At 35.3% G+C, this 20,694-nt stretch overlaps 1 protein-coding gene across 2 annotated transcripts in view; it reads right to left on the bottom strand.

Annotated features, from left to right (window-relative positions):
* The window catches only part of PDSS2 (decaprenyl diphosphate synthase subunit 2), a 371,797-nt gene that overhangs the window by 140,642 nt on the left and 210,461 nt on the right, over positions 1-20,694 (bottom strand). For both annotated transcript variants that reach the window (XM_037844006.1, XM_037844007.1), the window contains exon 3: positions 848-1,046. In XM_037844006.1, the coding sequence (XP_037699934.1) occupies positions 848-1,046 (199 nt within the window). The remainder of the gene's footprint in view (positions 1-847; positions 1,047-20,694) is intronic.

Genomic DNA, 20,694 nt, shown 5'->3' with positions numbered 1-20,694 from the left:
CCATCTTGGGCCATGAAGAAAAATAAAGTCCTATCTAGTTTCGGCTACTGTTATAATAAACCCTAATCCTAACTGATATATTGTGAATACTTCTACAACCATTCTAGAAAGCAGCTTGACAATATGTATCAAGAACATTAAAATTTTTAAGCCCTTTGATTCACTTCTAGATGTTTATCTCAAGGAAATAACAAGTAATGGGGAAAAACTGATGTGCAAAAATGTTTAATACAGTTAGTTATAGCAATAAAAAATGAGAAACAACCTAAATGTCTACCAATGAGGAAGTTGTTAAATAAATGATATTTTATCTAATGTTTGAATATTATGAAACCATTGAAAAGTTTATGAAAATGATAACAACATGGGAAAATGCCCACATGATAACATGATGTGGGGAAAAAAGGGCAGGATAAAAAAACCCTTATTCATAGCAAGTTCTCCACTATGTTAAAAATACATCCACATATATAAAGGTATGAATGAACCAAAAAATGAATGAAAAGAAATACATTAAAACATTATTTACTAACAGTGATTATCTTTGAATAGTAGGATTATAGGTAATATTTATATATATATATATATATATCCTTTTATTTTGAATATTTAAATCTATATTTAACAAATAATTTAATCTATAATCAGAAAAAAACAATAGAAATTAATTTCAAAACTCTTCCAGCCTTTACCAGTGCTACCTGGTGTTGACACTGCCATCAGCAGCAGCAACCTAGATTTATGAAGAGGAGTTGAAGAAACAGGCTACACAGACCTCTCTTGGTAGTAACTTGTTAAAAGTCACTTCAGGGTCAACCCGACAGACGAAAAACATGCCAGATTTTACCTTGGTGTTCTGCAGCAGAGCTAGTCCATTGCAGGCATTTGCTAGAAGAAAGTCTCCACTCAGGATAGCTATTTTATTTCCAAATTGCATGTCTTTCAGTGGTCCATCAGAAGATTGCAATTCATTTAAATTTACTATCCCACGGTGTACAAGGAGAGCAGTATGGATAAGTTCTGTGATCTCTGCTAAACTTCTTTGGCTAAAACATAAAAGTAAGATTTGTCTTAGTATAGAAAAGAAAGACAGGATACCATTCGATCACTAATGTCAGACTTCAATTTTCAATAATAAAATATTTCATAAGTTATTCCTTTTTAATTTATTCTTTTTAAAAGACACTGTTAGTAGAGGTCTCTCCCTAGTAGTCTGAGATCTATAAGCAGATTTTGAGAACTTCTTTCTCTTCAATACTCTCCACTTTCTACCCACAAGTCCCCAGAGAGAAGAGGGCCACCTTCTACAGTTCCATTCAGATACTTTGCTCTCAGTATACCTTTCCCATCCTGTGTAACTTCAGGATTTCCGAGCAATCTAACTATTTAATAAATACTTACTAGTCTCTAGAAGAGTACCAATTTAAGTGGAAACATAACTTTTGCCAGATACTAAGCTAAGCACTAGAGATATACATTATCTATTTTAATACTGCATGCAAAGCTATGGGATTTAGAGAGATGAATAAAATGTAGTTCTTCCTTCCAGGACCTTACATTTCAGAATGAGACCCGCAATGTTTATCTATGGCAGTAAATAAGACAGAGAAGGTCTTTAGGGAGCTTACAGTATAGTATTATATTGTATTTGACTAGACTTTGGAAGATATTTCCTGTTTTATACTTGCTTATAGTTTGTACATTTCTACAATGACAAAAGTATTACTTTTATAATCAGAAAAAAATTAAAAATTACTACACATTTGAAACCTTATAAAAACCTTATGATAGGTTTTACCAATCTCTTTTTATAGGTGAGAAAATTGTTGTTCACAAGTTAAATGACTTCCTAAAGGGCACACACTAATGTAGAATAGGAAATCTGTTGTAATCTGACTGCTACAAATGGCCCCAAATGACTCTCGGTTTCCTTCTCTCATGTAGACCCCTCCACAATGACTCTAAGCTGGCCATGAGGCTTGCTTTGGCCAATTGGACATCAGTAAATGTGACACAAGCAAAGACTGATAAGTGCTTATGCGCTGAGGTTTGCCCAATGCACTCACGTGAGTGACCCCAGGCAGAAGAACCATTAGTCAATGCACAGAATAGTGAGAAATAAAATGGTTGTTTCAAGTTGCCAAATTATAGGGTACCTTGCTATGCAGCAATATATGCCCGATACAGAAACTAGTATCTCTATAAGTTAGTAGAGGTCTGCCACAACAAAAATCTAACATATGTATCAGTGGTTCTGAATCTGAATGGTGGAGGCTGGAAGCAAAAGCTGGAAGAATAGCAAACTGTTACTTGAAGCTGAAGCTGGTAAGTAGTGAGGAAATTCTTACTGGGGGTTAGAGAAAAGGCATGCTGTGCACAAGGTAGTGAAACAATTGGAAAAACTGTTGCCTCTGTTGGCTTGAAAGATAAAACATATATTGAATAAACTTACAGATCTGGATAAAGAGATTTCCAGGCTGAATGCTAAAAATGTCAACTGGCTACTTTTAGCTATGTTTGATACTGTACAAGAGAGCAATAAGCTAAAGAGGGAATTGTTCAGTTTTCAAGCAGCACGTAAAGGAACTAAAAAGGAGCAAAGACTTGCTAGGTTGAAACTGTTTTACATTTCCAATCTCTGTTAAAAAAAGATTGTCAAAATAAGAAATGGTATTAGGAAAAAAAATCAAAGTAAGATCCTTCGTAAATACTTGGAAAAAAAAAAAGAGGAAAGTGGGGCTTAGTAGATCCCTCAGCTAAATAAAAGGGTTTCTAAGACCTTTAAGGTGTTATATTCACAGCAGCCTCACACTCAGTTCAAAGTAGAGACGTGTGTCTCAAAAAGAATTATGATTATGGCTTTTAGGGAGCGAAGTTAACTCCAATCAGATTCATAGAAAGCCCCAAATGTTTTTAATGAAGTTGCCCGAGCTTGGATTAAGAGTGACAGAAACAGTTCAAAATGAAAAGCGGGCTTCTGGCACCCCAAATTTCTATAGACAAGAAATAAGTTGAGTTAGCTACTTAGCTACAAGTATGAAACATTTTTTATAAAAGAGGGATGACAGCGGAGAGGATAGAGAAAAAAGAGCCATGGAAAAGAGTAGATTAGGGTACCATTCCAAAGGAACAAAACTGGGCACTAACCAAAATACATTTCTTGCTCCCAGAGAGTAAGAGGTGCTGGGAACATATGCCCAGTTTTCAGAATTGTTACAGACTAGTGGTTGCTATGTGCCTCTCATTCCTCCTCCTTTTTAATGGAAGTGACTACTGTGGTTATCTTGTCCTTAGCTCACCACTGTATGCTGGATGTCTGAGGGGGAGGACAGATAAGTTGTCCTTTTAATTCCTATATCTCTGGATCAAAAGGGGAATGTGCCCATGGAGCCATATCCACATCTGGACCTAACACAAATAAGGAGATCACGGACTCTGGACTTGATGCCATGAATGAGACTTGGGGGATATTGGGAGGTGGAAAGTGTATTTTGCATATGGAAGGAATGTGAATCATTGGGACCAGAGGAAAGACTGTGGCAGGTTGTTATACTAATGGCCACCAGTGAATCATCCTTCCTGGTTTCCACGCCTATGTGTATTCTACTTCATGACTCTGAGCTTTTCCCATTGCTTTGGCCAATGGGACTGCAGCAAATGTAAGATAAACAGGCTTAGTAAGTATTTTAACAGTGGGGTTTGCCCACTTGAAATGGTACCCTGAGCCTACAGATAAAACCTGGTCTAGCCTGCCTGAAAATGAAAACCCCCATGGAGAGAGGTCCATGGAGAGAGGCTGGATTCATACAGCCACGTGAATGAATCTAGGAGAAACCAGGAGAGGAAGAGTCCAGCCAATCCACGAAATGAGAAATAAAATAGTTGTTGTTTTAAACTATCAAGTTTTGGGGTAGTCTGTTGTGCAATAATAGGAAAGTAATAGAGACTCCAAAGCTCAGTATTTTTGCACTATAGTATGTTGCCTCCCAGCATTGCAGTTGAGGTAGTTTTAAAGAAGAAGTAGTTTTGAAGAAGCTAAATTTGAGCTGGGCCTTGAAATAGAAGTAGGAATTCCATAGCTGGAGAGAAAAGGCAGAGACAACAGTAGGGATTAGGGACCCCCAAATACGTAACACCAGGAATCAAGTTTTGGAGAAGGCAAGAGTAGAATGTGTGACCAGAGGGAGAGGAGGTGACCAGTGACCAGTCTGGCCACAGTATAGGGTCTGTAAGGATAAGTGAGAAATTAGAGCCTGGAGCTAGGTTATGGCAGTTTAAAGGGTCTGCATTATTCTAGGAAGCAGGCAATGTTTTTGAGAAAGAGGGATGATATATACATACATATACATTTTAATGCAATTTTACTGAGTCAGTTTCACATACCAGATAATCATTCAAAGTGTACAATCATGGTTCATGATATCATCACATAGTTGTGCATTCATCACCACAATCAATTTTTGAACATTTTCATTACTCCAAAAAAAAAAAGAATAAAAATATAAAAGAACGTCACATACCCCTTTATCCCTGCCCATTATTGATTTATTTTTTTTGTCTTTATTTTCTTATTTATCTGTTCATACACTGGTTAAAGGGAGTGTTAGCCACAAGGTTTTCACAATTATACAGTCACACCGTAAAAGCTATATAGTTATACAATCATGTTCAAGAATCAAGGCTAATAAATTACAGTTCAACAGTTTCAGGTATTTCCTTCTAGCTATTCTAATACAGTAAAAGCTAAAAAGGGATATCTATATAATGCATAAGAATAATCTCCAGAATGACCTCTCAACTCTATCTGAAATCTCTCAGCCACTGATACTTTATTTCGTTTCATTTCTCTTCTCCCTCTTGGTCCAAGAAGGCTTTCTCAATCCCATAATGCCAGGGCTAGGCTCATCACTGGGAGTCATGTCCCACATTGCCAGGGAGATTTACACACATGGGAGTCATGTCCACGTAGGGGGGAGGGCAGTGAGTTTATCTTCAGAGTTGGCTTATAGAGAGAGGCCACATCTGAGCAACAAAAGAGGTTCTCTGGGGGGTGACTCTTAGGCATAATTATGAGTAGGCTTGGCGTCACCATTGCAGGAATAAGTTTCGTAAGGGCAAGCCCCAAGATCAAGGGCTTGGCCTATTAAATTGTTAGTCCCCAGTGCTTGTGAGAATATCAGGAATTCCCCAGGTGGGGAAGTTTAATATTTCCACAGTTTTCAACAGTCCTCTAAGGAGACTTTGCATCAACTTCAGTGTTCCTTTTTTTTATTCAGTTTTATTGAGATATATTTACATATCACCCAAAGTGTACAATCAATTGTTCACAGTACCATCATACAGTACATTCATCACCACAATTTTTGAGCATTTTTATTATTTCAAAAAAATAAAAATAAAAGGAAAAAAGAACACTCCAAACATCCCATCTCCCCCACCTCAATATTCGTTTAATTTTTGTCCCCATTTTTCTACTCATCTGTCCATTTACTGGATAAAGGAAGTGTGAGTTACAAGGTTTTCACAATCACACAGTCACACCATATAAGCTATATAGTTATACAATCATCTTCAAGAATCAAGGCTACTGGGTTGCAGTTCAATATTTTCAGGTATTTCCTTCTAGCTATTCCAACACACAAAAAACTAAAAAGAGATATCTATACAGCACATAAAAATAACCTCCAGAATAACCTCTCGACTCCATTTGAAATCTCTTAGCTACTGACACTTTATTTTGTTTCAATTTTCTTCCCCCTTTCGGTAAAGAAGCCTTTCTCAACTCCACAATGCCGGGTCTAGGCGGGATGGTATATTTTTTAAAATGATATAAGACTAGGTGGAAGGTGATATGTAAAATAATCTGAAGAAGTAGAGATCAGTGGGGAAGCTATTACAAAGGTGCAGGGAAGATATAACAAAAGGGCTTGACCTCAGGCAACAGCCTTAGACATGGAAAGGAAAGAATATAAAGTGATTAAATAATAAATATGAGACCCTTCTCTCAAAAAATTATGGTACGACTTCAAAGATTATAACAAAGTAAATATATAAAGATATAATTAAACAAACTAAAGGAGCCAAACAACTTGCATCTACAAAAGGAAAAAATCAAATTTCTAATCCATGCCCTCTGTTTAAAAGAGAGAGAGAAAAAGAATATGTAAAGTGACCCAGTGGACATATTGTACTTGGTTACAAATTGGGGGAGTAGGGACAGGAGATGAACCAGTGAGTTAAACAGCTTCTAAGGAAAGAATAAATAAATGGTTTACATTAAAACCTCATTACGTCCCAAAGAAAATTACCAAGGATGGAGGCTCCTAAGACTAGTGAGAGGTTAAAACATTTTAAAAAGGGAACTAACATTTAAATTTATCCTTTAATAAAGTGTTTAAAAGAAAGAAAGAAAAACAAATTGCATTACTCTGCAAATGCTTTAGAGTTTACAAAAATATTCACCATAAAAGTCCATATTGTCATATTTCACAAAAATGTGAGTTCAAGAAATACAATGCAATTATAGGCAAGTATAAAACTCAAGATGGGTTAAGCATTTGGACAAATCTCTCATGCAGTTTAGCTTACGAAAGAAAGTAATCATCAGGCAAGCAGGAAGTAGGTGTTTTGAATCATCCTAAGGATGAAAATGAGTGATTGTAGGCTTTTAATAGAGTTATCTATAATCATAAAACAGCATCTATTAAATAAATAGCAACCTTTAAGCACCATATGGCCAGAAACAACAAAAACAATGGTTAATAATAAAAACTCATCATTTGTACAGTACTTACCATTTACAAAGAACTTTCATTTATATTATCTACCTGTGATTATTATAGCAGAGAGGGGAGGTTAAATACTTGATCTAGAGCATGCAGTTTGTAAATTAAGCTGAAACTCAGAGCCACCTTATTATAATGACCAGTGACAATTTAAAATGTTTATTTAACTAATGCATAATAAATGAAGAGGGTGGGGTCAAAGTTACTGATGTTACGAATACTGGTGTTTGCCTACTACATATTAGTCCAATTTTCATTCCAAGTTTCTGAGCACTATAGAAAGGAATTTTGCTAGGAAAAATTATACTATGAGCAGACTTTACTCTCTATGTTCACAGTAACTAGGGAAAGTAATTAGGTTGTTCCCAAAACATTTGATCAGAACCAAATCAAGTGATTTAGCCCAACTAAAAATCTGAATAACAGTCCCAGTTCTGCCTATTACATGGACAAATCCTTTAAACTTTCAGGTCCTTTTTTCTTCTTCTCATTGAAAGAAAGGGATGGTAGAAACAAATCCCTCCCGGTTCCCAAATTCTAAGATTCAGCAAAAATAATTATTGCCTAGACTGGAAGTTAATAGTTAAAAAGACACACAATTAAGCTATTATTGGCACCTACTTTTCATAGGAAATAGGAATGAGAGGCTGGTCATCCTTAAATCTATCCTGAAATTTTTACTATCTAGTACAGTGATCACACTTCTAAGATTTTATCATCAGATAAACAACTCCAGATCACGTGATGCAAGAGTCCAGTTTGGTGTATGGCAGAACAGCAGTGACAGCTTGAAAGAACCTGAAAAATTTTTCTTCTCACTATCTTACTCCCATTTTAGCAACCAAAAGCTATCTAGCAAACTTCCTATGTACTGAATTGATAAACCTATCATAAATAAAATTTTTCATGCCATTTTGTATACATATATTTTAGCACTCTTGGGTATTTCTCATGCTAACTCATTTTCTTTAAACTTTTTACTGTAGTAACCAATATAAAGCACAAAAATTACCATTTTAACCACATTCAAGTATACAGTTCAGTATTATTAATTACATTTACAATATTGTGCTACCATCACTGATATCCATTATCCCTTGTGACAGTTTAGATATATCATGTCCCCCCAAAAGCCATGTTTTTTAGTGAAATCTTGTGGGGGCAGATTTATTAGTCTGTTGATTAGGGTGGAATCCCTGATTAAATTATTTCCATGGAGGTGTGGACCCTGCCCATTCAGGGTGGGGCTTGATTAGTTCACTGGAGTATTTGAGAATTTACGAGCTGATACAAACCCAGATGAGAAACCTACAGACATTTTGGAGAAAGCTATTTTGAAATGCAAAGGAGCAAAGGAACAGCAGAAGCCAGCCACATGCCTTCCCAGCTGACAGAGGTGTTCCGGATGCCAATGGCCTTTCTTCAGTGAAAGTATGCTCTTGTTGATACATTAGTTTGGACACTTTTATGGCCTTAGAACTGTAAATTTGTAATCTAACAACTCCCCTTTATAAAAGCCAATCCATTTCTGGTATTTTGCATAACAGCAGCATTAGCAAACCAGAACATCCCTCATTTTTCATCACCTTAAATAGAAACTACTCACCCATTAAGCTCTGCTCCCTTTTGCCCCTGGTAACATATAAACCACCATCTGTCATTATGAAGTTTGATTCTAGGTATTTCATCCAATATTTGTCTTTTCATGTCTGGCTCATTTCACTCAACATGATGACTTTAAGAATCATCCATGTTGCAGAATACATCAGAACTTTATTCCTTTTTATGGCTGAATAATATTACATTGTATGCATATAATACATTTTGCTTATCCATTTGTCTGCTGATGGACACTTGGGTTGCTTCCATCTTTTGGTTATGGTAAATGACACTGCTATAAACTTTGGTGTACAAACATCTGTTTGCGTCCCTGCTTTCAATTCCTTTGGGTATATATCTAGAAGAGGGATTGCCGGGTCACATGGTCATTGTATTTTCAATTTTCTGAGGAACTGCCAAACTGATTTCCACAGTGACTACACCAGTTTACAGTGAATCAAGCAATATATAGGGTTTCCTACTTTTCCATATCCTCACCAATACTTATTATTTTCTGTTTTGTTTTGTTTTGTTTTGTTTTTTAATTACAGCCATCCCAGTCGATGTGAAGTGTATCTCATTGTGGTTTTGATTCACATTTCCCTAATGACCAATGATGTTGAGCATCTTTTCATGTGCTTATTGACAACTGGTATAGATTCTTTGGAGAAATGTCTATTCAACCCCTTTGTCCATTTTAAAATTGGGTTGTTTGTCTTTTTGTTGTTGAGTTGTAGCACTTTTTAAAATATATTCCAGATATTAAACCCTTATCAGAAATACAGTTTCCAACTATTTTCTCCCATACTGTGGTTTTGATTCACATTTCACCATACTGTAGGGTGTCTTTTCATTTTATTGCTAGTGTCTTTTGATGTAAAAGTTTTTTATTTTAATGAAGTCCATTTAATCTATTTTTTTGTTGTTGTTGCTCATGCTTTTCATGTCACATCTAAGAAATCACTACCAAATCCAAGATTATGAAGGTTCCTCTTACATTTCATTTTCTTCTAGGAGTTTTCTGATTACAGCTTTTATGTTTAGGTTCTTGATCCATTTAGAGTTAATTTTTAGATATGATGTGAAATAGAGGTGGTTTTATTTTCCTACGCTGCTTAAGCAAATGTCATGCAATGGGTTGATTTAAACAATGAACGTTTATTTGCTCACAGTTTTAAGGCCAGGAAAATGTCCAGATTGGGGAATCATCAAGGTGATGCTTTCCCCCCAGATGCTTTTTCTACAAGTGTCTCTTGGTCTCTTACTTTTCTTCTCTGCTCTGTTTCAGTTTCCTGCTTCCTGTGTGTTTTTTTCTCTCTTCCTGAATTTCATTCCCTTCCAAAGACTCCAGTAACAGGATTAAGACCCACCTTGATTGAGGTGGGTCACACCTTAACTGAGATAGCCTCATCAAAAGGTCCTACTTACAATGGGTTTATACCCACAGGAATGGCTTAAATTTAAGAACATGTTTTTCTGAGGGGGTACATACAGTTTCAGATCACCACAGAGGTCTAACTTCATTCTTTTGCATGTGGACATCCAGTATAACCAGCATCATTTGTTGAAGAAACGTTCTTTCCCCAATTAATGTACTTGGAATCCTTTTTAAAAATCAGTTGGCCATAGATGTGTGGATTTATTTCTGAAGTCTCAATTCTATTCAATTTGTCTCTGTTTCTGTCCTTATGCTAGTAACCACACTGTTTTCATTCTGTGGCTTTGTAGTAAGCCTTGGAGTTAAGAACTGTGAAACCTCCAACTTTGTTCTTCTTTTGCAATACTGATTTGACTCCTTAGGGCCCATTGAAATTCTAGAATTTGAGGATTGGCTTTTCCATTTCTTGCAAAAAAGGCCACTGGGATTTTGATAAGTATTGCAAATGAATCTGTAGATAGCTTTGGGTAATAATGATATCTTAATAAAACCAAGTCTAACCACAAACCCTGGGTGTCTTGCCACTTACTTACGTCTCCTCTTTTTTTTTTTTTTTTAAATCACAGAGCCTAGGTTTTCAGAAAAATCATGCAGAAAGCACAGAGTTCCCATACACCTTGCCTCACCCACATACAGTTTTCCACATTAATATTTTGCATTAGTGCGATAACTTTGTTACAGTTGATGAAGTAATAACGTTATAAATATGCCATAGTTTATATTAGGGTTAACTATGTCTATCGTATAGCTCTATGGTTATTAAAAATTTTTGTCCCATAACAAATATACAATCTAAAATTTCCCTTTTTAACCACATTCAAATATACAATTCAGTGGTGTAAATTACGATCACAATGTTGTGCTACCATCACCCCAAACCGAAACCCTGTACCAATTAAGCATTACCTTCCCATTCCCTACCCTCACCCAGGCATCTGGTAACCTGCATTCTAGTTTCTGACTCTAAGAATTTGTGTATTCTAATTATTTCATGTCAGTAAGAACATACAATATTTGTCCTTTTGTGTCTGGCTCAATATGATGACTTCAACATTCAATATGATGACTTTAGTGTTCATCTAGATTGTCACAATATGAATCAAAACTTTATTCCATTTTATGGCTGAATAATATTTCATTGTTACACATATACAACATTTTGTTTATTCAGTCATCTGTTGCTTATTCATCCAACTTGGGTTGCTTTCATATTTGGGCAAACGTGAATAACGTGTCTATGAATATCAGTGTGCAAATATCTGTTTGAGTCCCTGCTTTCAATTCTTTTAGGTATATACCAAGAAGTGGGATTGCAAGGTGATATGGGAATTGTATATTTAGCTTTCTGAGGACCTGCCAAACTGTTTTCCACAGCAGTTGCACCATTTTACATACCCACTAACAATGTTCCCATTTCTTCAAATCCCCTTCAACACTTGTTAACTTGTTATTTTCTTTCTTTCTTTCTTTCTTTTTAAATAGTTCTGATTCTAGTAAGTGTGAAATGATATTTCATTGTGGTTTGGGTTTGCATTTCCCTAAAGGCTAATGGTGTTGAGCATCTTATTATGGGTTTTTTTAGCTATTTGAATATCTTCTTTGGAGAAAGGTCTATTCAATCTTTTGTCTATTTTAAAATTGGGATGTTTGTCTTTTTGTTGTTGAGTTGTAGGATTTCTTCCTATATTCTGGATATTAAAATCTTTTCATCAGAAATGGAGTTTTCAAAAATTTTCTCCCATTCTGTAGGATGTCTTTTTACTTTGATGATAAAGCTCTTTGATGTACAAAAGTTTTTAATTTTGATGAAGTCTCACTTATCTATTTTTCCTTTTGCTGCTTATATAAATTCTAAGAAACCAATGCCTAACACAAGGTCCTGAAGATGTTTCTCTGATTTCTTCTAGGAGTTTTATATTTCTGGCTCTTATATTTAGATCTTTGATGCATTTTGAGTTGATTTTTTAATAAAGTATGCGGTAGGGGTCCACCTTCATTCTTTTGCATACAGATGTCCAGTTTTCCCAGCAAGATTTATTGAAGAGACTGTTCTTTCTCTATTGAATAGATTTGGCACCCTTGTCAAAAACTGGCTATAGATGTAAGGGTTTATTTCTGATGTCTCAGACAGATTTTATCGTTTTATATGTTTTTCCTTATGCCAGTACCAGGCTGTTTCGATTACTGTAGCTCTGTAGTAAGTTTTAAAACTGGGAACTATGAGTCCTCCAACTTCATCTTCTTTTTCAAGATGGCTATTCAGGGTCTCTTACCCTTTCATGTAAATTTGATGACTGGCTTTTCTATTTCTGCAAAGAAGATTGTTGGAATTTTGATTGGAATTGTGCTAAATCTGTAATTCTCTTTGGGTAGAAGTAACATCTTACTATGAAACCAAAATGCCCTTCCATTCATTTAGGTCTTCTTTGTTATCTTTCAGTAATGTTTTATAGTTTTCTCTAGGTACTTCACATCTTTAGTTAAACTTATTCCTAGATATTTGATTCTTTTAGTTGCTATTGTAATTGGAATGTTTTTCGTAATTTCTTCTTCAGATTGTTTGTTACTGGTATATAGAAACACTACTAATTTTTATGCATTGATCTTGTACCCTGCCACTTTGCTAAATTCATTTATTAGTTCTAGTGGCTTTGTTGTGGATTTTTCAGGACACTCAATATACATAATTAAGTAATTTGCAAATAGGGAAGGTTTTACTATCCCCCCCCCCCCCCAATATGGATGTCTGTTATTTCTTTTGCTTGCTTAATTGCTCTGGCTAGAACTTCTGGTACAATGTTGAATAGCAGTGGTGACAGTTAGCATACTTGTTTTGTTCCTAATCATACAGGGAAAGCTTTCAGTTTTTCACCTTTGAGTATGATATTAACTGTGAGTTTTTCATATATGCTCTTTATCATGTTGAGGAAGTTTCCTTCTATTCCTATTTTTCTAAGTGTTTTCATCAAGAAAATGTGCTGGAATTTTGCCAAGTGCCTTTTCTGCATCAGTTGAGATAATCATGGGTTTATTTTCCTTTATTCTATTAATGTGGTGTATTACATTAATTGATTTTCTTATGTTGACTTACCCTTGTATACTTGGGATAAATCTCACTTGATCATGGTGTAAAAATTTTTTAATGAGCTACTGTATTCAGTTTGCTAGTATTTCTTTGAGGATTTTTTGAAACTATATTCATAAGGGGTATTAGTCTGTAATTTCCTTTGCTTGTGGTATGTTTATCTGGGTTTGGTATTGGGGTGATGGTCTCATGGAATGAGTGAGGCAGTTCCCTCCTCTTTAATTTTTTTGGAAGAGTTTGAGCAGGATTGGTGTTAATTCTTTGAATGTTTGGTAAAATTCACCAATGAAGCCATCTGGTCCTGGGCTTTTCTTTGTCGGTAGGTTTTTGAAGACTTTCAATCTCTTTACTTGTGTTTTGGTCTGCTGAGACCTTCTATTTCTTCTTGAGTCAACATTGGTAGTTTGTGTGTTTCTAGGAATTTTTCCATTTTATCCAGATTATATATTTTGTTTATATATAGTTCTTCATAGAATCCTCTTATAATTCTGCTTATTTCTGTGGGATCAGAAGCAATAGCAACTCTTTCACTTCTGATTTTAGTTGTTGGCATGCTCTCTCCGTTTTTCTTTGTCAGTCTAGCTAAAGTGTTGTCAATTTAGTTAATTTTTTCAAAGAACCAACTTTTGGTTTCATTAATTCTTTGTTTTTTCATTCTCTATTTCATTTCTCTCTGCTTTAATGTTTGTTTTTACCTTCCTCTGCTTGCATTGGATTAAGATTGCTTTTCCTTTTTTGTAGTACTTCCAATTGTGAGGTTAAGTCTCTGATCTGAGATCTTTCTTCTTTTTTATTGTAGGTATTTACAGTTATAAATTTCTTTCCTAGCACTGCCTTTGCTGCAACCCATAAGTTTTGGTGTGTTGTATTTTCATTTTCATTTGCTTCAAGGTATTTCCTAATCTCTCTCATGATTTCTTGTTTTTTTTGTTGTTGTTGTTGTTTGTTTTTGTTTTTGACCCATTGGTTGTGTGTTATTTTCCATATTTGTGAATTTTGATCCATTGAGTGTGTTATTTTCCATATTTGTGAATTTCCCATTTTCCCCTCTGTTATTGATTTCTAGCTTCATTCCATTATGGTTGGGGAAGATAAACTTTATGATTTCAGTATTTTAAAATGTATTGAGACATGTTTTGTGACCAAACATATGGTCAATCCTGGGTAATGACCCATGTGCACTGGAGAAGAATGTGTATTCTGCTGCTGTTAGGTGAAGTGTTCTATATACGTCTATTAGGTCCAGCTGATTTGTAGTATTGTTCAAGTCTTTTATTTCCTTATTGATATTTTGCCTACATGTTCTTTCCATTACTGACTGTGGTGTATTGAATTCTCCAACTAGCATTGTAGAAGTGTCTACTTCTCCCTTCATTTTTGTCAATGTTTGCCTCATGTAGTTTGGGGCTGTGATTAGGTGTATACATATTTATAATTGTGATAGCTTCACGATGGATTGACACTTTTATTAATATATGATGTCCTCCTTCATGTCCTGAACAGTTTTTGATATATACTCATTTTATCAAATATTAGTATAGCTACCTCAGTTTCCTTCTGTTTATTATTTGCATGGAATATTTTTTCCACCCTTTCACTTTATACCTCTTGTGTCTTTGGATGCAATGTATCTTGTAAACAACATGTGCCTTTCTTTCTGTCTTTTTTTTTTAAGATCATGCTTTTTTATGCATTCTGCCAATCTGCATTTTTCGATTGGAAAGTTTCATCCATTTATATTCATGTAATTAACTGATAAGACAGGACTTATTTCAGCCATTTTGTCCCTTTTGTTCTTTGGTCCTTCGCTGCAGTCTTCTTTTGGGTTTGGCTGATCTTTTGTGATGTAAGTGATTGATCCTTTTCACATCTTTTACATTTTTGTACATCTTTGTACATCTTTTACTTTTTCTTTATATTTTAAAAATATTTTCTTTGTAGTACTGGATTTGTAGTAAAAAGCCAAAATCTATCACCTAATATTTGAAATGGTACCAACTTAATTTCAATAGCGTATGCAGTCTCTGCTCCTATACCTTTCAGCTCCCCTTCTTTCTGTTGTTTTCATCATGCATTATCTCTTCAAATTTTGCATGTTCATAGCACAGAAATACGGTTATTTCTTATTCAATAGCATTCTAAGTCTTATAGGAAATAAAGAGTGGATTACATACAATACTACTGGGGTTTTCATTTACACAGGTATTTATCTTTAATAGAGATCTTTATTTCTACATACTGCCCCAAGTTACTATCTAATGTCCTTCCCTTTCAACATGAAGAACTCCCTACAGCATTTTTATAGGGCAGATCTCTTGGTGACAAACTGTCTCAGGTTTTGTTTATCTGTGAATGTCTTAATTTTTTTCTCATTTTTGAAGGACAGTTTTGCCAGAAATAGAATTCTTGACTGCTAGTTTTTCTCTTTCAGTACCTTAAATGTATTGTACCACTGCCTTCTTGCCTCCATATTTCTGATGACAAATGAGCACTTTATCTGATTGAGAATCTCTTATACACAACAAATCCCTTCATTTCTTGCTGCTTTCAGAATTCTCTCTCATCTTTAGCATTTGCCATTTTAATTATTACAGGTCTTGGAGTAGGTCTATTTGGGTTTATCCTGTTTGGAATTCATTGGGCCTTCTGCATGTGTATATTCATGTCTTTGGTCAGATTTGGGAAGTTTTTGGCAATTATTTGCTCAGATATTCTTTCTGCTCTTTTATCCTTCTCTCATTTTGGGACTCCCATAATATATATATTGGTGTGCTTCACGCTATTCCAAAGGTCCCTTAGACTCTACTCACTTTGTTCATTCTTTTCTCCATCTGGTCTTCAGCCTGTATGACTTTGTTTGTCCTGTCTTCTATTTCTTTCCACTGCTTGTTCAAATCTGCTTTTGAACACTTATAGTGTATTTTTAATCTCTGCTATTTTGTTTCTTATTTTCAAAAGTTCTGTTATGTTCCTTTTTGTTCCCCCAGGCAGCACAGTGGGCCCACTGGGAAGAGAGCACCTGCCCATTTTTGTTTTTGTTTTTTAATGTTCCTTTTTAAATTTTCTAATTCTTCTTTTGTTCATAGATCATCTTCTTGATTCCTTTTAAGTCTATATCCATGTTTTCCTTTATCTCACTGAACTCATTTAGCAGATTTGACTGAAGAGTTTTGTTCAGTTGTCCCAACGTCTGTGCTTCCTTTAATTTGTTCCTTTGAATGAACCATCTCAAACAGCTCTCTGAGGTAAGCAGGATTATCTCCATTGCATAGAGGGTAAACTAGGCTGACAGAGGCCAAGGTGCTCAAGTTTACATATTGAAACAAAGCCAGTAAACTGCAGAGCTGGATGTAAGCCAAGGCTCTCAGATCCTAAAAACCAGGTTCTTTGCATACTAATAGTAAACTAATGAAAATTACAAACACAAAATATACAATATTGGTATCTTCTTAAAAGCAGTATAGTGGTAGGCAAGAATCCTTTATATAAAGTTGCTTTATGTGAATCTGAAAAGTGCCTTTTAAACTGGAAAACTGATTTTTATGTTCACATGGGAAGAACAAATTTGAAAATTAAGAAGAAAATTTTGAAACAGAAAATAAGAGGCCTGCTGTTTCAGATTTTAAAACTTACTGTTATAACTTTATTGCAAAAAAAAAGTATAGTGATACCACAGGAACAAACTAAGTGATTAGTAGAATGGAATCCACTCTACATTTCAAATATATTTGGAAAATTAATTATTTATGGCAAAGACAACATTTCAAATTGTTATTCCTACAAATGATGCTAGGTAACTGGCTTTTAAAAAAGATCCTTACCTAACACCAAAGATAAACATATTTTTAGACAGATTAAAGATCTAAATACAAAACCAAAACTATAGATTTAGGAAAACATTCTTATGACCTTGGGGTGAGAAAGCCTTACAAGGTAAAACAGGAAATCAGGAAGCCATAAGGAAAAAAATGGACAAATATGAGTAGTTAAAGTATAAAAAAGGTTTACACTGCAACCCAGTAGCCTTGACTCTTGAAGATGATTGTATAGCAATGTAGCTTACAAGGGGTGACAGTGTGATTGTGAAAGCCTTGCGGATCACACTCCCTTTATCCAGTGTATGGATGGAAGAGTAGAAGAATGGGGACAAAAAACTAAATGAAAAACAGGGTGGGGGGAGATGATTTGGGTGTTCTTTTTTACTTTTATTTTTTTATTCTTATTTTTATTTTTTCTGGCACAAGGAAAATGTTCAAGAAATAGATTGGGGTGATGAATGCTCAACTACATGATGGTACTGTGAACAACTGATTGTACACTTTGGATGACTGTATGGTATGTGAATATATCTCAATAAAATTGAATTAAAAAAAGGTTTACATAGTAAAATATATCATAAAAAAGACTAAGGCAACACAAACAATGAACATTAATGTAAACCATGGACTACAGTAATAGTACAAATTTAATAATATTCTTTCATGAATTTTAACAAATGTATCAGGAACTCTGTATTTTCCACATGATTTTTCTGTAGACTTACAAATCCTCTAATAAAAAATAAAAAAAATAAAAAAACAAATAAAAGACTAAGGCAAATACAAACTTAAAATATTTGCTATACATAAAATAGAAGATTTATATTCCTTTTTATTCAGAATATGTGTGGAACATGTTCAAACTAGACAAACAATTAATAAGAAAAAGATAGTTCAATAGCAAAATGGGAAAGGGAATGGAGAAGTAATCTCAGAAAAAACATAAAAGCTAGAGACCATATGAAATTATGCTCAACCTTGCTACTAGTTTGGAAAGGGAGATCGCCCCTTCAGCTTTGCAAAAAAATGAAAGATCAAGACAATTCAGTGTCACTGAGGGTAGAGATTAGGGTCTCACACTGGTGCCCCCAAAATCAATGAAGCCCACAGGCATATTGTTTGGCAGATACAATGTTTTTAAAAATAAACTGCATTTAAAAGCCTTTGAAGTTATGCTTGTCAGTTTGCCACTGTTTCTACCACTTCCTGTACCTTATACACATTCACTTGAAAGCTTGACCCTTGAAGGCAATTGTTTATAGGGAAAATATTCCCTGATATACTATTATATTTTAAATTGGTGCAACCATTTAGGAAATTATGGTACTTGTTAAAATAAAAATATTTGCACACCCTTTGACCCATGATATCCTACTAAAATAATAGCATGATTTTATACACACAAATACATGTTTGCTTATAATAGAATACATTACATGGTTTGGTAATAGCAAAAAATTGGAAGCAGCCTAACTTTCCATTAATGCAGTACAATACCAAGTAGATATTTAAAAGAACGTAGGAGATTTACATCTATTGACTTGGAAAGTTGGCTGTGGAATATTGGACAGTTCGAAAAGCAAGCAGAAGAATGTGAACTCCTTGAGGGTTGGAATTTTTGTCTGTTTTGTTTGGTTTGTTTTCACTGCTATATCCCCAGTGCTTAGAACAATGTCTTGCACAGAGTAGGCCCTCATGTATCTGTCAAAGCAATGAATGAATAAATGAAGAGCATGGCTTGATTTGGGGGTGGGGGGTGGGAAGGAAGGAAAGAAAAATAAGAAGAAAGGAAAGAGAACAGGTAGGTAGGCAGACTGGACAGGCAGAAGCTGAGATTAGGAACTTTTTAATTGCATTTCATACTTTCTAATAGTTAAACTTTTTAAAGCAGTGGGCACAGAACAAGCAAAGATTTTGATTCAAAGGTGACTGTGGGATATTCATGGGATAGTAGCAGGTAAGCCACCCTTATACAGAAAGGAACACAGATAAGGTTGAACTCATGGGCTCAAGAGGGCCTTGAATACTGCAAAGAGTTCAGGTTTTTCTTTAATCACATTGTGGAGCCATTAAGGAAGTGTTGGGTAATGTCAAGATGCTCTGATGGTATTGGTATTTTTGGAAATGGAATATGCTGGTGTAATCCAGAATGTATAGAGTAGAAAAGGGTGACTCAAGAAGACCAGGCATGCTTTCAGAGAACCCTGGTTTTACAACCCCAGGAGGCAACTAGTGCACACTCGCACTCATGAAAGTCACCCAGCTTTTGTTTGAATATTTTCAGTGACAAGGGACTGATATCATAAGGAAACCTATTCTGTTAAGACAGCTTTTTAACAAAGTCCTTTTACACCACAATTTGCCAACCTGTAACTGTTACCAAGTTGTTCCTACTCTTCTTGTAATTTAGGTGTAATGTGATTAGACTGTGACAGCAGAGATGGATAGGGAGTGATATAAAATAATCTGATAGAAGAATTGCCAGGATTGCTGTGTGCCTGGCCAAACATGGGCAATAAATAAAAGATACTTTGTAGATGTCAGGCTGAAGTGACCATAAAAAGGCAGAAAAATGAGACAGGCAGGAGGATGAAGAAACCACTAGGTAACGTCACTCACTACTCAAAACCCTCTGGTGGCTCCCCATCTCCCTTAGGGTAAAAGCCAAAGTCTCTACAATGGACTCCAAGGTCCACACAATCTGCCACAGCTCCCCTATCCCCCTTCCCTCTCTGACTCATTCCCTACTCTTTCCTCCCTCACTCTCCAGCTACACTAGTGGAGTGCACACAAGAGACCTTCTGTGCTGGTCCCTAAACGCAACAAGTCTGCTCTCTCCTCAGGGCCCTTGCCTTTTTCTTCCTTTATATATCTGCAAAGCTTAATCACTGACCCCTTTCAGGTCTCTGCAAAAATGCACTTTATAGTGAGGCCTTCCCTGACTTCTCCATTAACAATAGCAACCTTCCCATCCCCAGCAGCACTCCTTATTCCTGTGTCTTGGTTTTTCGTTCCACAGCACTTATTGCCTCTTGACATACTAGCTATTTTGCATGTTTATTTTTTTTCTCTCCCCGCAGTCCCACAAAAAGAGACCTCCATAAAGGCAAAGAAGGGAGTGGGGGTAGTAGAAAAGAGCAAAAGAATTCCTGAAACATACTCCCAAAATATCAAGCTCCAAAAGTAAAAAAAAAAGGCATACGAACTATAATAAAAAGGAAAAATAAATGCTTCTGTAAATTTATACCAAGTAAAAGAATCTTTCATGGCGATAACCTTTAGCTAATTATAAGTATCAAATATTTTTTATAAGTAGGCCAGATCCAAAGTCCCAAGAGATTCATTCAATTAAAGTTGGAATGATTAAAGAAACATAAGGATTTTCCTATTTTGCCATTTATTCATGTTGATAAGTTAAAATGGAACCTAAGTTAAAAATGGATCTTTGAATTTGGGGTTTGCTGTGATTACAGCATTCAAAGTGAATCTTATTTCATTCCTGCATTTGGGTTTGAGAATTCTGATTTTTAAAAGGGTAACAAAACCAAAACTCTCAACCATTAAAAGCAAAATACCAAAGCAGGAGTAACGGTGACCTCCACGCAATGATCAAGTCACAGGTTCAAGGTCTGAAAAGAATGAACGGGCCTTTCTTCCAGCTCTGACCATGAAGCAATCACTGAATATACTGAGGACTCTTGGTCTTTTTAAAAATAGCCCACCAGACCTTCTAGGTTAGAGTACACAGAAAAGAGGCAGAAAATATACAGTCTTTGAAGCTGGTCTCATTTAAAGAGATTAGAAATCAGGGTCTATGTTAAAATTCTTGTCATGCCATGAAAATACAAGATCTCTGGAAGTGAACAAGAAACAAGAAAAAATAGACTCAAATTAAAAAAAAAAAAAAATCTTTAAAACAAACAAAATTCCCTCATATTCAAGGCTGTAATTTAGAACTGACAATTTTAC

Source organism: Choloepus didactylus, chromosome 7 (genome assembly GCF_015220235.1).
Source record: "Choloepus didactylus isolate mChoDid1 chromosome 7, mChoDid1.pri, whole genome shotgun sequence".
Taxonomy (NCBI): domain Eukaryota; kingdom Metazoa; phylum Chordata; class Mammalia; order Pilosa; family Megalonychidae; genus Choloepus; species Choloepus didactylus.
The sequence above is the reverse complement of the archived record's forward strand: the minus strand, read 5'-3'. Positions and strand labels throughout refer to the sequence as shown.